The sequence below is a fragment of the Anoplopoma fimbria genome, chromosome 13, assembly GCF_027596085.1.
Source record: "Anoplopoma fimbria isolate UVic2021 breed Golden Eagle Sablefish chromosome 13, Afim_UVic_2022, whole genome shotgun sequence".
NCBI classification, from domain to species: domain Eukaryota; kingdom Metazoa; phylum Chordata; class Actinopteri; order Perciformes; family Anoplopomatidae; genus Anoplopoma; species Anoplopoma fimbria.
The window spans coordinates 5656220-5672691 of NC_072461.1; the positions used below are offsets into that span (position 1 = coordinate 5656220).

Below are 16472 nucleotides of genomic sequence, written 5' to 3' on the forward strand. Positions count from 1 at the left end.
TTACAGTGTAGAAAAGCTAAGAATCTAACGTAGTGGAGAGGTGCCCCAAACAATTCAGGTTGTAGTTGCCTGAAAATAAAGTTGAGGTGATGTGAATAAATGCATTCATTTTTTGGCATAGGCGTGGATTATTTTTGCATTCTTTGTCATGCGCATACAGCAGCTATATCATTTTTCTTTCTCCGTCTATCTGTCCTTATTCCATTCATTCCTTCTTTGTTCATTCTCATTTACACACACACACACTCACACACACACACACACACACACACACACACACACACACACACACACAAGGTCTCTTTCTCTTACCCTCTGTCCCTCTCCTCCACCCAGACATCTGATAGTGATTATAGCACAGCCTCAAAAACACAACTCACTTAACTCTCTACTATTAAGTGACTTGGTTCCACTGACATAATTTGTTCATCTGCACGTAGAATTAACTCGCACTCGCACGCACGCACGCACGCACGCACGCACACACACAATGCACATGCGCTCCCTCCTTCCTTTTACCCTTATTCCCCCATTTCAGGCCGGACCCCTCATCCTGTCCGCCCCCTCCCTTCCTCCATCTCCAGTCCCCTGGAACAGAACAGTCACGGCTGTGTGCACCGTTGATTAGCTAGAACCTGAACCCGGTGGCAATGCTGGAAAGCTCAGTGTTCTTTATTATGTATCCTTCTTAGAAAAAGGGAGCCTCTGAAATCGTGGCTTTCCCCGTCCTATTACCTTATCTTTTACTAATGTAAACCCAACATTAAAGGTAGTTTTTATTGTGACTTAGATACCTTTTCTTTGACACAACCTTCACCAAGATTTAATAGAGCTCAGCGATTTAAAGTCGAAAAAAAAGTTGAAAAAGAATAGAAGAATTTAGAAGCTTGCAGGATTCAAACACTGGAGGAACATATGTGTATGTGTGTGTGTGTGTGTGTGTGTGTGTGTGTGTGTGTGTGTGTGTGTGTGTGTGTGTGTGTGTGTGTGTGTGTGTGTGTGTGTGTGTGTGCAGGTCTGGCGTTGTAATTGTGGGGTGTTATGTGGTTAATTGAGTGTGTGGTGTGTTTGTGCATGAGGTAATTTGCTGCAGTTAATTCCTTTATCCAGCAACATATGCTTGAAACCTGCAACCGATGCCTCTGAGGACTATTCGCGCACACACACACACACACACACACACACACACACACACACAAACACACAGGAAAACACATTGCACTGCAATCATTACTATTAATCCCCGTTCACTGGGCCTGCTGTAGCCGCTCATGTTGGACATGAGAGCTATAGGAACTGGGTTTACAGAAGAAACGAAGAATCATTTGCCCTCTACGGTCAGAAAGCTTTCAAAAAGAGACTGCGGAATGTTTAACAATGTACGTGACAAATCTTGTCATTTTGATCAAGCTCACTGGAATCTTAAAGAAGACAGACTCCACAGAATCTACACAGCGAATTAACAAACGAACATGCTGAGGTCTGTCGACCCCCTGATCTCCGTCTGCTTCTCTGTCTGCTGCTGATATAACTAAGCTATCTGGCAGCTTTACAGTGATGCATAGTAGAGAAATAACAGATACTTTGTACCATGCATTTACCGGAAGTAGTGCCTGAAACTACTATAACAAAGTACACCAAAACAATACTACTTTCTTTTACTAATGTTGTGAAGTAGAAAATAAATACAAAATGCAACACAACACTGACACCGATCCAAACAACTGTTTTGAACAATTTCTAGTGTTAAAAAAAAAATCTACTTAGCTAAAGCTTGTTGAGGCCCAATAAACTACTGTTGAATGTGGCACAACTAGACAATGTAAGACTTTAAAAAAGTGTGAATAACATGGAGCTCTTCTATTAGTGTCTGCATCTAATTTTGTAACACTTGTGGAACTAAATGTAATGTAATTCAGCTTGTAAAGAGTCCAAAATGTATTGTAAGCAATCCAAATATGAATGCTGATCTGTGGAAGGAGAGGGTTTCCTGGTGGCTCATCTGGCAGAAGCATTAAACCTGGCCCAGGCTCTTAACCTTTAAGGCAGTCCCGTTCTACTACGTCTTGTGTCATCTGCTACCGTGTGCTGAGTAGACAAGCCAGATATGAGCCTTAGAACATAACTTATAGCAGCGAGGAGTGCAAGGTAGGTGCAGGGATTTTGTTTTTTCATACAGGAAGCTGAGTCGCCATGGTTCAGGGGCTTAGACTTGTAAAAACACTGCTCCCAGCATATCACATTGGATATAAAAACCAGCGAGCATGTGGTGCAAATTTGTGTGTATGCACGCACACCTGTTTGGTTATGAATCTGAACCCAGAGAAGCTGGTAGCACACGTGAGAGTGTGTGTTTAGGTGTTTGTGTGTTTGTGTGACTGTGTATGTGTGCAGACAGAATATCTAAAGAAAGATTGACAATTTTAAACAGACAGTCAAATTAGTCATTCATTAATGAGTGAGCATAAATAAATAGATCGTATTTTGAAGGAAGCAGTTCATGACTTCTTCATCACTGATGCTTTGTGCAGGGGGTTATAATGTGGTGGCAATATTTCCAATCTCTTTGTTCGTGTGTGTGTGTGTGTGTGTGTGTGTGTGTGTGTGTGTGTGTGTGTGAGTGATGCTGACCTAATATGTATGTCATCTGCTTGGATGGTGTTTGGCAGGGAACCTACAGAGGCCTGTTAAGTTAGGGACATCTGGCCTCTCTTGGACACTGCTCTAAATGTCTTTCTCATTTTGGATCTTGATGTCACCCTGATCTGGTAGAGCTGATTTGGTGTTTGGCATCAGGTCATTTCCCTTTTTTTTTATATCACTTAATCAAATCTGAAAACAACAGCCCTCCTCCTACAGTATCTGGCATGATGTGATCTGGGATATTTTACAAGACACACATTTACTTCCTGGTACCGGTCTTCTATTAAACTCATCGTTAGTCTCTAAAGAAAATATACATTATACTAGATCAGAAATATACATTCAGACAGCAGATGTCAGTGATCAACAAAGCCCCCACAACCTTTTCTGCATCCATCTGTCAATAAACTCATTCATTTAGTATTACAGTGTTGCAAACAACACAACCCAAAGACTCCCAGAGGCCTGCTTCAGATTTTAATTTGCTTGTGAGATGGATATGTATAAATCCACAGGACATGTAAGTGCAGAAACAGAACCCTTGAGATTTGATTTCACGTGCATCAGCCTCTATCTCAGGGGCAAAATTGGATTCGGCATGAATCTAATTGAATTACTCCGGAATCATGACTTTGGACAACACATTGACAAACTCATCATGAAGTTATGTCTCATGGGAAGGTGGTGTCTGCAAAGGCAATGTGAACGCAATTTCAGAGGTATCGGGGTATCAATGCTGTGACACAAAACAAGGCTTCTGCAGCAGCAGATGGAAGGCTTTTATACAAAGAGACCCGGGAAAGAAAGAGAACGACTCCTGAGGTTGATTATAGCCTGATCCTTTGCCAAAGACACATCTGCACAAATCAAAGAAAGCCATTTATCATTCCAGACCTAAATGCATGCTTGTGGAAGACTATAGGACGAGTCAGTCAAAGACACAGACCACGAGACAAAGAAGCAACTACATACCACAAAGAGGTGTGGATAATACGTTTAATAGTTACAATTTCTTTTTCCATTTAATAACATTCTTTACTTATCAATTTAACCAAGTGACTATGAGTCAGCTAATTCTTTGTCAGTTTACCTCATATACACCTTTACTCTGGAAGCCTGTATGCTTGGTAAAAGTAGATACCCTTGTGTGTGTAAAGATGGTCAGATATTCTATTTTGCTGTGACCTCAGGCACGTCGAAGTATGCATCGATAAAACCGAAACGTCAGAGTTTTCCATCACTCTGACCTTTAATCTCTCATAAAACTGGCAACTGGCAAAGCCACAACATAGTAATCTGAAAAATAAATCTTAAAACTGATACTAAATGCTGCTTTTTATCAAGAATGATAATCAAGAATTAGTTATCCAGTTTTTCCATATTCTATTTAAAATACCTAAAATGCTGATATCCAGGACACTAATCTTGCATTTAGTCATCATTCCAAAAGTTTAGAGTAGTGAGACGATGTCTAGACCCAGAGGTGAAGGCACTTCCTGAAACTTAAGAATGACACTTGCTCGTAGGCAAATGTTTCTTCCATCATTGATGGAATGGCACCTCAAAGGAGGCACCATGGAAATTGGGGGTCCAAGGTTTAGAGGGCAGGAGAGATGAAATTGTCGAAAAGTGGATCCAGATGGATATCTTCCCTACTTTTCTTTAGTCCCCCACTCATCACTCCATCATTTCTCTGTTTTTTCTCTCTCCTTTGAGTGAACTACAGGCCCACTGATTACTTTAGTTAGGACTGAGCCAAACCAAACTCAACAAGACAGAGTTGTGGTCTACCAAATACAGAACAGCCTCACAGTTCAAAGCAAAACTGTATGCAAGTTAAAGCACCCCCAGGGCTCAACCTGTTAGTGTTTGTGATCAGGGATGTTCTTATCAGCAATACACCATTTTTTTATTTAGTCATTATAAAATGTACAAAGGTATATATACAGTATTAAAGCAATGGTTAACCACTAAAAGATGACAAGAGATTAGAGAACATTACTTGCTCAAGCATAAAGGGTGCAGAATGCCAAAATGCAAAGAGCAAAGAACCTAAAGAGGAGTGGCTGAGTTGTGCGACCTGTGTGAATTAGAGAGCAGTGGGAAAAAATAGCCGAATCGTGAGATCAGAAGCTGGCTGGTAGAAGGTTTTAAAATCCGCCCTGTGGGACACAAGCCTTAACTGATTCTGTGTCATTAGTCGGGCTAATAAATCATAATTTAAACATGTTTTAGACCATCAACCTATGCTGCTCTCAGTGCAGTATTATGGCCAGCATCCTTACTTTGGCCACAAAGTGTGTCACAGTAATTAGTTGATCACTATAATTTTCCCTTTTGGTCCGGGAGCTGTCCTCAATAAACAGAGGGCTGGAACATTTCAAGTATTGTTTCTAAAAGGTGCTGATGCCAAATCTTTGTCACGTCATTCAAAAGAAAAGAAAAGGGGAAGACCGGGGGAGGAGTGGCTGAACTGTGTGCCCTGTGTGAATTATAGAGCACCAGGACAGAATAACTCCATCATGAATGTCCTGCCTGAGGGGGAACAGGGGAGTAATGGAGATGAAGATTAGAATAATGAGACTGAGCATGATCTGGTACTGAAAAGATAAGACTGATAAGAATTACACACCTGAATAAAAACACTGAAACCTCAACTTTATTATCTTAAAATCCTTTAGACACACACAAAGAGCATTCACACATGCACAAAACTACCGTTGCTGTGAGCACTGTTTTGTTCATCCCTGTTTGCATAGCGGCCATATCAGTGTCTTCCTCATCATTCATCTACAACAGCTACATCAACCCAGTAGGAACACTTCCTGTGAGATCCCATCTTGTCTCTGCAACTCACGTCCTCCACTAACAAGTCTCTTTTTATCTAGAGAAGTATCTAAACAAATGTGCTATACAATGGTCCTTCCAATTAGGAAAATATAGTAGACTGAAACTAGTACTGCAGTGAAAAAGGCCAAATGCAGCAGTTTAACTGCATGCTTGAAACTTTGAAAGGACCAAAAAAAAAAATACTGCAAGTAGCCGTTGTACACAGTTACATAAATTATAATAAGATTGTTCCTGTTGCATCAAAAGTTCAAATAAAAATGATCTGATATGCTTGCGGTTAACACATGGCGTCACAGTAAGTAAGGAACACAGATGCTGTTGCAGGAAAGCATGTGTTTGTATACAAAAATCTGTTTATTTGTTGAGTCATTCCGAGGAGTATTGTGTGTGATTTTCAGTTAAAAATTGTGTTTAAGCTTTCCAAGCATATGTGTCAGCGCATACTTGTTTGAACGAGTCAAAAGCAGCACGGGCAGTATATCACAGTTTCCATCTAGAAAGGGAAGGGTCAAATGTTTAACTCATCCCAGCTTCAGAGGACAACGGCGGAGACCGGATGGGATCCATGTGTGTAGAGACAAATATGTGACACATACATACATGCACACTTTTAATTGTTCTTACTTAGTCAGTTTAAAAAAAAAAAGTAGATTCACTAGAGGTAATTTGACATTAAAATTCTAGGATAAACTTTAGGAGCAGTACAAAACACGTGTCAAGATGTAAATGTAAAGCATTTATCGGAAAGTGGACATATTTTAAAAGGAGGGTATACTTGCTTGAGTTTCTTGAGCTTCAGACAGCTGACTGAGCAAAAGCCTTTTGTTAATAAAGTCAATCAAGTTTACAAACACCTTGTACCTCACAGCACTAAGAAATCAGGGGGAATGGTATCACATTAGGGGAAATAATAATTCACCCGTCCACATCTACCCTAAATCTACCGGGGCGGTACATTTCGGCAGTCGATGTGTCCTTGGGCAAGACACTTAACCCCAAGTTGCTCCTGAAGGCTTGCCATCGGTGTGGACTGGATGTTGCATGAATGTTAGTTAGAGTCTGATGGTGGCACCTTGCATGGTAGCCTGTCATCAGTGTGTGAATGGGTGAATGATATGTAATATACTACTGACTGTAAGTCGCTTTGGATAAAAGCGTCTGCTAAATGACTGTAATGTAATGTAATGTAATGTAAATACATATGAACAAATCTATCAGGACTTCTGCCGTTCATTTATCGCTTTACAATTTAGTCTTTTCTGCCTAAAATGCTGCATTGATAAAGAAAAACACCTGACCTTAATGGCATTAAAGCACTGCAGAGGAGAAAACAAGAGAGAACCTGTTGATAACAGGTCAGCTGCTTTACACAGAAATCCTCTTCTCAAAGCATAGATTACGTAGGTCTTAAATGAAATAAGAAAGTGGTCCAAATCTACATTTTGACTTTTTTTTTGTAGCTGGATCTTTATTTATTATTATTATTATTATTATTATTATTATTATTATTATTATTATTATTATTATTATTATTATGATATGTTAGGGTTAGGTGAAACACACACATTTAGGGTAAGCATTGCCTTTACCTTTGCCTGTGCTTGTTGCTTCATTTCTTCAGGATGACAGATATCTGAGGCATGCTGATAAATGAGATGCAGTTTTATTTCACTCAATACTAAATCCAGTCTTCATTTTTTGTATTGCCTCAACTCTATAAGCTTTTAATAACCATCAAGGCCTGTGGAAACCTTTCTAAAACACCTTGTGCTACAAAATTCTGGTGAAGACAAATGCTGGAACATTTCTATAAATCAAATTGACACTGTAATTAAGAAAGATAGATACAGATCATTGAGAAGAAGGCCTCAGGCTGATGGCTGTTATCTCTTTCTGATTGTTATCAACTCCATCGCTAAATTGAGGAAATTGGATATTAGAGAGGCACGGCGCTGGCAAACTGTCCCCAGGTTCACATGAACAATACTCTCTTTACACTGTTCGCCCTGATGTACTTGTTATTGTTGTTCAACACATTTCTTTAGATACGTTTACGTCCACAGAAATAATGCAGTGACTGTAATTGAGTTCAAGTGCTTAAAGCATTTACTATTTCCCGTGGAGAAGCGTGAGAGGCATGCAGCCATCGTAGTATCATATGGGAAACGTTAAGAACACGACACATCTCTGAAAATCTTAGGACATTTTTGTCGTTGTTCTGAAAACTTGAGGAAGTTCATGAGCTGCCACCATTGCTCACCCTGTTGTCGAATACAAAACAAATGTCCTCTGTGAACTTTCTCACAGCTACATATTTAAATATGGAAATACGTCTACAGATTTTTTTGATATGTGGGTATGTTAACAATTCTTTTTTCTCATTTTCATTTTCACCTCGCTTCGAATAAATCAATCAGACATTTGATATAAACTGAATATTGCTCCAGAGGGCCATTGGGCATGGGCATGTACCCTTTGATTGTATCCTATGTCAGTCTTTTCCTCGTTCTGTCCCACTCATCAGACGGAAATTTAGTTTGGTTTTGACAAATTTGCTATTCTTGGCGCGTAGATTAAGCACCAGCAATGTGATCTGAATTTCCAGCAGTCAGAATCAGTCACCTCGTCTCTCATCACAAGTGTCTCAACTGCTCTCTCTCACTGCCTCCCTCACATACACACAAACATGCGCGCACACACACACACAATGGGAAAAGAAAATGAGGGAACTGTTCTGTTTACAGCTGCTATGTGAAACTCAATTACACAGCCAATTGAGAATGTGGCTGTTTCTCAGATTTGCATGATGTGTCCCTGACCTAAATAAGATTGCTGTTCCTTATGAAGACTCAACAACTGCATATAGTTACTAGATTGACAAACCAGGAAAACAATACACGCACACACACACACACACACACACGCGCACACACACACACACACACACATCTGGACGTCTGCTCCTCTCATTCATATTTGCTGAGTGTTTTCCTGCCTGGTTCCCCGGTGTTGCTGCCCCCGGACCCCCTCAGATGAGGTGAGGTAAGATTTGGAGCCACAGCGTTATGCCATCTGGATATACATTCACACACGCTTGCTCGTGTGCACACGTACACACACATACAGATATACTCTTGTCATAACCCACACTGACAAACACCTGGACCTGGTTACTGGACTCGGAGGGAGAGTTGAATACTATGTGCATGCTCGTGTGTGTGTGTGTGTGTGTGTGTGTGTGTGTATAAGTGGGGTGTATGGGGAATACTGGGTTGTAGGTTATTCAGCGCTGGAGGCTGTGTTGAGGTTCATTTTTTTTTCTGCTTTCCGAGCCCTTGAAGAATGGGGGCTCACTTCACCAAGTCTCAGAAATTAAAGGGAGGTCTTTGCTACTAGTACAATATGTAGAGCCATTCTCCCAAACACAAAGAGCCCAGACAGAGAGGGTTTTAACTGTTTCTGACGGTACCTGAGTAACGTTAATGTTGGACTGCTGTGAACATAATCAGGATAAATATTTTTACAGAAATCATAAAAAAAATCTTTCGTCAGACACATTCCATGTCAGCGTTTTAAAGAACCTAATCCAGGATCTGTTAGTGCAAAAAAATCTGCATCTAAATCGACTGAAGGTCGTTGGATTTAAAGTTGTCTAAACACCAGCTATGAAGGTCTGTAATGTGCATATCTGCTCTCACAACTATAAGAGAGTTAAAACATCCAGCTGTTATTTTGATGCCGTCACCCATCATGTGTAACATTTACAAAAACTGGTGAGATGAAAATCTTCACTGTGAAATTAGTGATCACATTCATTACGTGCTTCTCTGTAAAGGCTGTCTTTTCTATCAGAGTTTAAAAGTATTCAGTTTCATACCTGCATTAACTGCTGTCAAAAGTATTTCCTGAAAATAGCTTGTATTAATATAACCATTACCTATATTTCCATACAGATAAATATGGAGATTGTTCTGCTCCGGTACCATGAACACACACAATTGCACTCATTCACACAAATACAATTAAACATATTGGGCCCCCACAAATAAAACACTATATGAAAACAAATCTTACTGCCACAGTTAAATAATGCTAGAGCTCTCACCTTTTGGGACAGTACAGTACAGTGGCCAATGACAAATGATGTGATCCTAGAATATTAAAATCTGGTTCATAGTCGATAAACATATAGTCATTTTCTGGACTCTTATATCACCAAGCCTGAAAGGACAAACGTGATGCCGGGCAGAGAAGAAGAATGTAAACACCGCTGATATGAATCCATAAGCAGACTATTCAAACTCACCATCACTTGAACTTTTCTCCTCTCAAATGCTGCTTCAACCTTTACGCACTGAGCAATAAATCTACATTAAATGTGTTATCTCCACTGTCAACGCCTGTCACTTCCAGAGGTGTTTGCAAACAGCAGTCGCGATTTAAAACACACACATGGGAGAAGGAATCCCAACTAAAGAGTGTGTTAGAGTCGAGTTTAAGGTGGATCTACTTACCTCAGGCTGCTTTCTTTGTTTTAGGATTTTGGATGGAGAGGAGTTTTAACGCTCGGTAGGCTCGCTCCCGACAGATGCAAAGTCGGTCTGTTACCACGAACAGAGTTGTAGATTTTCTCCCTCTCTCTCTCTCTGTCTCACTCTCTCTCTCCCTCTCGTCTCACACACACACACACACACACACACACACACACACACACACACACACACACACACACACACGCATACGAGAACCCCCTCTGTCCCTCACTCAGCTGTATGAGGGGTGATTAATGCCACGGAGACGCGCATTAGCAAAGACAAAAGGTGATTGAGTGAAGTCGTGCTCTGACCGGCTTCCACAACCACTCTCATTTCCTAATTAATAATAGATAACTAGAAAAGCCTAATTGTGCTATCTTTTCACCAGTAACAATATATTCACTAATAACCTGGAAGTCAAAGAAAACGTGCAGGAAGTGGGCCCGGCTGGTTAGAATGGAAGGTTTGTGTTTATTTGAAAACCACTACAATTATTATCAATTTAGGCTAATTTTACAATTTAGGCTAAGACAGCCTTCAGTCTTTCCATACTAATTTGATGGGAAAGCATACACTTTACAAAAAGTGTTGTGTGAAAGAAACTTCAAATAAATGTTTGATGCAAATCATGATACAGTATAAGCAATTCCGAATCAGATATCATATGTAAACTGGCATTACATAACATGTGACAAACTACTGGAGGATGATTCAGCCTGACCCTCGTACACTATCATACCATAGCGTCTTTTGTCTGTGATGCTTGTTCAGCAACTGATTCTTCTCAAATGGAAAAAAAACCAAAACTGTATCATATGATATACATTTTCTGGATGAACCAATGGCACACCCCAACTAAGATATTCAATGTTACAATTACTTATTATTCTGCTGCCTTTATTGGCAATAGAACTGAACTCAGAAAGATCTCAAGCAACAGGCCTCCAACACCAAGGACCTGCAAGTCAAATTGCAGAAGAAGAAGGCAAATTGAATTTGAGGCAATCAAGTTGGAGCTCCATGCTGAAAGGGACTTTGGTGAACTTTGGTGCAATTGCTAAAGACAACCTGGAGAATATGTTCATTACCTGAGGGTGCAGCTGTTTAACAAAAACACAGAAGAGTTTGAGGCTCGCTCAAAAGCAAAGGAGTTCAGGTGTGTTTGGAAGGGCTCAAGCTCCAAAGCTGCAAAATAAACTGAGCAAGAGGGGGGAAGCTCCCCGAAAACGGAAGGAGGAGTCCAAGAAGACCGAGATCCCAGGCTTCCTTATCGAGACGAGCTGGAGTAACAGAGCACTGAGACCAGGAAGATCACAGCAGCCGATTGAGCGTCTTCGCCCAACCAGGAAGAGATGGAGAAATCCAGAACCTCCTGTGTGTCTCATCTGGACAACAGACAGACTTACAGGCTTACAGTGCTCATAAAGTTGTGAAATTTTGCAAACGCATTAGACGTCGTGGAATTTATAATTATTTTTTTTGCGAAGGGGGTGGGTTTAAGGCTCCATAGCGCCCCCTAAAACTCACTAACATTAAGTCCCTCATCGAGGTTTACCTACATGTACGGATGAACGGATGAACATGTGGAGAAAACAAAAATGCCTCTTGGATGTGTACCCAAAACCAAAAAGTGAGTCAGCCATTTAAAATGAATTTGCTATTTTAGCTGATTTGGAGCCTGGTACAGGTTCTGTACTTCAGTGAACTCATCCTACAGATTATTCAGGACAATCTAAAGACCTTTGAGCTACAAAGTTATTAAACGTTTGCATTTCTATGCAACATTGTTTGCTGTTTTATCATCTTTCGCCATGAAAAAGAAAGTTGTTGTAACTTCAGCGTAACTTGTCAAATCTGATCCAAATTTCTCAGCCATAATACGGGTACAGGCTCCCGAGGACATTTACCTGCCAGTATTGACTCATGGCCCCACCCCTCCCCTTCAGCCCCGCCCCTTTTATAACCCATGAACCGTTGGTCGCTGACACTTCTGTTAGGCATCGTTGCATTCAGCAAAGCTCCTGTTTCATTTTGTGTGGTACAATGAAGATATACACATTATAGAAATGGCTTGGAGTGGCATCAGCTTCAAAAATGAATTACTTGATAAAGATGCATAACTTTTGTTTTAGGGGTAATGAATGTATGTTATGAGGGGCGATACTTGTCTGTGTGGTGGGTGGGACTATGTGAACATTTAGTTTGTTAATTTGTCTTGTAAAATCATAAAACAGTTATTTGGTCCACTTCACCTCTGTTTTATTTCTAACTCTGTCTTCTTGGACCTTTCTCAGCATAGTGTAGACATGCGTTGAAATCTGCATTTCACACTGCTTATATCAGACTCCTCTGTGCTGCTATGTTGTTTTCTCAAGCAAAACAGGAAGTTTAGTGTGGTAAGATAGTATTACACTGAGAGAGAAGAAAACAAACATAAGGAAACACAGGTAATTTCTCTTGGAGATTTAAAAGAGCATCATTTATTCAACAAATCAGATCCATTGTAATAGTTTTGTAGGTGTGACTTAAGCTTTTTCCCCATGTTAGATTATGACTGTAGACTGTATACCCCTGTTTGTCCCATACCGTAAAAAAAAAAGCTTTCTTCTGATAACTATGTGAAATTAATATAAGTGAGTTTTGCTGCCAAGTATTCTGGTGTTTGAAAACTAAAGAGAAAGACCAAGTGTACCCCTCAGCCATAATAAAAGGTAAATATCTCTAAGTCAACCTGTTGATATTAAAAACGGAGAAGAAACTACCCCCATCCATTCCCTGAAAAGGAAAAGCCCAGACACTTAAATACATATTGTCGTCAGATAAGACAATTCTCACTTCTATAAACAAAATAAAATATACAGTTTACAACACAAAGATTATGCTTGACCTTCTTTTCCTGCAGGCCAGGACAGAAAGAGACTTTTATAAAGCAGATGGAGGACCGAATCTACCACAAAAGAATGCAATTATATAAACAGCATGAGGTAAAATAAGTACAAATATGAATATGTTTCATTAGACTATATGGCACACAGTATGGAACACATATGTCTGCCAATACTATGAAATTATCAAGATATGTCATTCAATAATAGTAACAAACAAATACATAGATATACATAATATGGTCTTTATATTTTGTTACACATTTATCTATTTTGTGCATATGATCATTTATATTTAGGGACAGTTCTGTGCTCCATAAAATCAAGACCCCTTGTCGTCCCCCTATCTCTCTTTCTAAAGTGTCTCACCGTTGTAAATGACTAAATGTGACCTATTGTTCTGAAACTGGTAACATTTTTTGTCAATATTTCAAGTTTCACACAACAAATAGAAAATATAATGAATTAAAAAAATAGAGAAAAATTCAAATAATTCTAAACACTGATCAAAGGCAAAATGTTTCACCATCATCAGACATCCAGATCACTTATATTAAAACAACCAGCACAAGCCCATTTCTTAATGAAGATTCAGATATAACAGAGTGTGACACAGGAAATTGGATGGCTAATATTATCTTGGACTTGTCTTAATAGCTGCGGATCAGATTGTTTAATTTGATTATAGCTACACAAACATTAACACTAACAAAATAAACACCTGCTTAGAAAGTAATTGCCCAATATCCTCCTCTCTGTCAATTCCTATAGTATATTGATGAATACACAAATATATATATATTTTCCCACACATTTGTGACACTGCGTGTGATTAAGCATGTTACCAGAGCTTCTTTGTACACTGACTTACAATTGTAAATGTGATCATCCCACCACTGTTGACCTTCCAAGAAACTCAAGATCAAACTCTTGATTAAGAAATAAAGAGCTGTTTAAGTAAAAGACTAGTCACAAAACCCTACATATTGAATGTCTGACTTTGGTGATCATCACCATTTGTAGGTAAACTGTTTCGGATGCATGAACCAATAAAATGCAGATTAAAATCAATATTTGTGGTGAAAATTGGTAAAAACAGTGATTCTTTACTGCAAGCTGTTGCTGCTTTAAGTAGAAATCACATGAGAAAAGTACTGTAGATTAGGTTTTACAATGGGTCCCGAGACAAGAACAAGTTAACTTTTGCATACATGGCAATGTTTCCCTTATTCTGACCTCTATACTTGTGCGAGTATTGCTTGAGTTTTATTGTTGCATGAACTATAAAGAGGCCTTCCCATCCCATCTACCAAGTAGTGAAAAAAGTCCAAGATTCATATTTTCAGTGTGTGAGCATGTTTCTTGCACAGAGGTTTGTCTTTCTTCGAGAAGAAAGTCTTGCCTTCAAGAGTGGTGCAGCACACCTGAGGAAAAAGATACACATACACACACATAGAAAGGTTACAAAAGTATTTTTGTCCAGAAAACTCAGAAAATAATGATAAAAATGTTAGAAAGTGCATTTATCACATCACTGTGAGGGACCTTGAATCTGCTCCTGCGTTTGTGCAGTCAGATGGATAGGAATCTCTCAATAAACTACACTGTGAATATACTAATCCTTCACTTACAGTGCAGACGAAGCAGGTGTCATGCCAGATGTAACCAAGGGCCTCCAGGAACTTGTCTCCAGCCTCAATGGGGAACTCACAGCCATGGCAGCAGGTCCCAAACATACTGTAGAAGTCTTTTTAACGACAAAGCAACAAGGCATGACATACACTACACAGAACAAATCATCAATATTTTCTTTGTTTTTCTTTATTTTACAGATATATATATATTTTTTTCTTTTATTGTTGGCACCAGAATAAAAGTCTCTTCATAACAGAGAGCTACACGTGTCTTCCAGTCATCCTTCATCAGCCTCATCAGCAAGATCATTGTTTCCAATAAGCGGTTTGTTCAGAGTCCTTATAACACTCACCTTGTTCACAGTATGGTTCTCCTTCCTCCAGGTGGAAAGTGTTGTTTCTGATTGGCTGCTGACAGGAAGCACACAGAAAGCAGTAGACATGCCACGTCTGTTTGAGGGCATTTATCACCTCCTGGGAGAACAAAGCAGACAGTGTGGTTAATTGGAGGCGTCATGCAGTTCATCAGGAGGACAGGTCTCTGTGTGAGTTGGTCACAGTAACTGGAAAATGAGATCCAGGAAACAGAGACTTTTGGTGGGATGCTGACGTGTTGATTGCTTATTGCGTGATTATTTGTGACACTGCTGTGCATTTAATATCTTAACAAAAAAGTACATTTCTATTATCAACCTATTCTTGATCATAATGGATAAATGTGTCTGTTATCAGAAATGCACAGCGTTTCCTACTGTCTGTCCTCTATATTAAATATTATGGGTTTTTTTCTTCTTGTGGGCCACATGACCCAGCTTAAAATAGACAAAGCACTTTTCTTTCCCACCCTTATACTGTGAGAACAAGACAGGATAGGGAATCAATGGAAAGTTGGTGGGCCACAGTAAAATGAAGGATTAGGGGAGAGGGAGTGAGAAAACAGGTTAATAAGAAGCTGTAAGCTGGTTGAAGATGTGTGAGAAATAGAGGGTTGAAAGGGATAGAGGCTAAAGAGGTTAGGACACGTGAGGGATGAATGTCAGATCTGTTATGAGAGCAGAGATCTCAGCTTCCTGACATTCTGGGTTCATGCTACACCTGCAGCCTCGAGGCCTCTAAGCCTAATTCCCCTAACACCAGAACATATACCGCATTCCTCAGTTTCAGTGGTGGTCACTATAGGAATTCCCTATAGCTTTCCTACATTGGCCTCCTAAGCATTTATCTTGCGTGTTTGGGGTTGGACTGACCCTAAAAGTGACCATTTGATGATGTCTATATCTGTACATTTGCCTTTTTATTCATTGGTCTCAAATTGATAAAACTATCTCTTAACACACAAAGTAAGAAGACAGAGAACTGGATTACATAGAAATAAAGCCTTGTATGACCATATATAAGTTATTTTAAAACTCACATTAAGAAGTAGGATGATTCAACTGCAAACATCAAGAACATCTATTCTGTATCATTAATAAGTAAAACATCTCACATTTGGGAGGTGTTGCAGGTACAGTAATCATGTTGGCTACCAAACTTTATGCATCCATTTCCCCACTTCAAACCTGCAGCTGGTCCATAGTGGGAAAAGTACATAGCAGTGAAGTCTAAGAATTCAACTGATACATCTAGTTGCTGTAAACCGGTCTTTTCACAATGTAACAAACTGTTAAATCATTCTGAAGCACAAAAACTGTAAGACAAATGAATGCAGACGTTGGTCTGTGTGTCAGGGTTGCACTGAATGGAAAGAAGGAAGAGGACTTTGGTCTCCAAACAACATGTGGTTGAGTTTTAAACAGGCACATACACAATGTAAAGGTCAGTTGTACAGTAAGTAAATGGTAGCGACTAAAAGTCTTCAGACAAATGTCCCATGTTATCTCTCCTTGCACTGTAATGCTAGAGTTTAGTTATCATCTTCATTG

General features: G+C 39.6%; 1 protein-coding gene across 1 annotated transcript in view; it reads right to left on the minus strand.

Annotated features, from left to right (window-relative positions):
• Positions 1 to 14185: 14185 nt before the first annotated feature.
• Positions 14186 to 16472, minus strand: part of pdlim5a (PDZ and LIM domain 5a) — a 54537-nt gene continuing 52250 nt past the window's right edge. Inside the window, exons 10-12 of the mRNA XM_054611359.1 lie at positions 14901 to 15021; positions 14545 to 14660; positions 14186 to 14337 (exon numbers count right to left, since the gene is read on the minus strand). Coding sequence (XP_054467334.1) covers positions 14248 to 14337; positions 14545 to 14660; positions 14901 to 15021 — 327 coding nt within the window. The 3' untranslated portion in view covers positions 14186 to 14247. The remainder of the gene's footprint in view (positions 14338 to 14544; positions 14661 to 14900; positions 15022 to 16472) is intronic.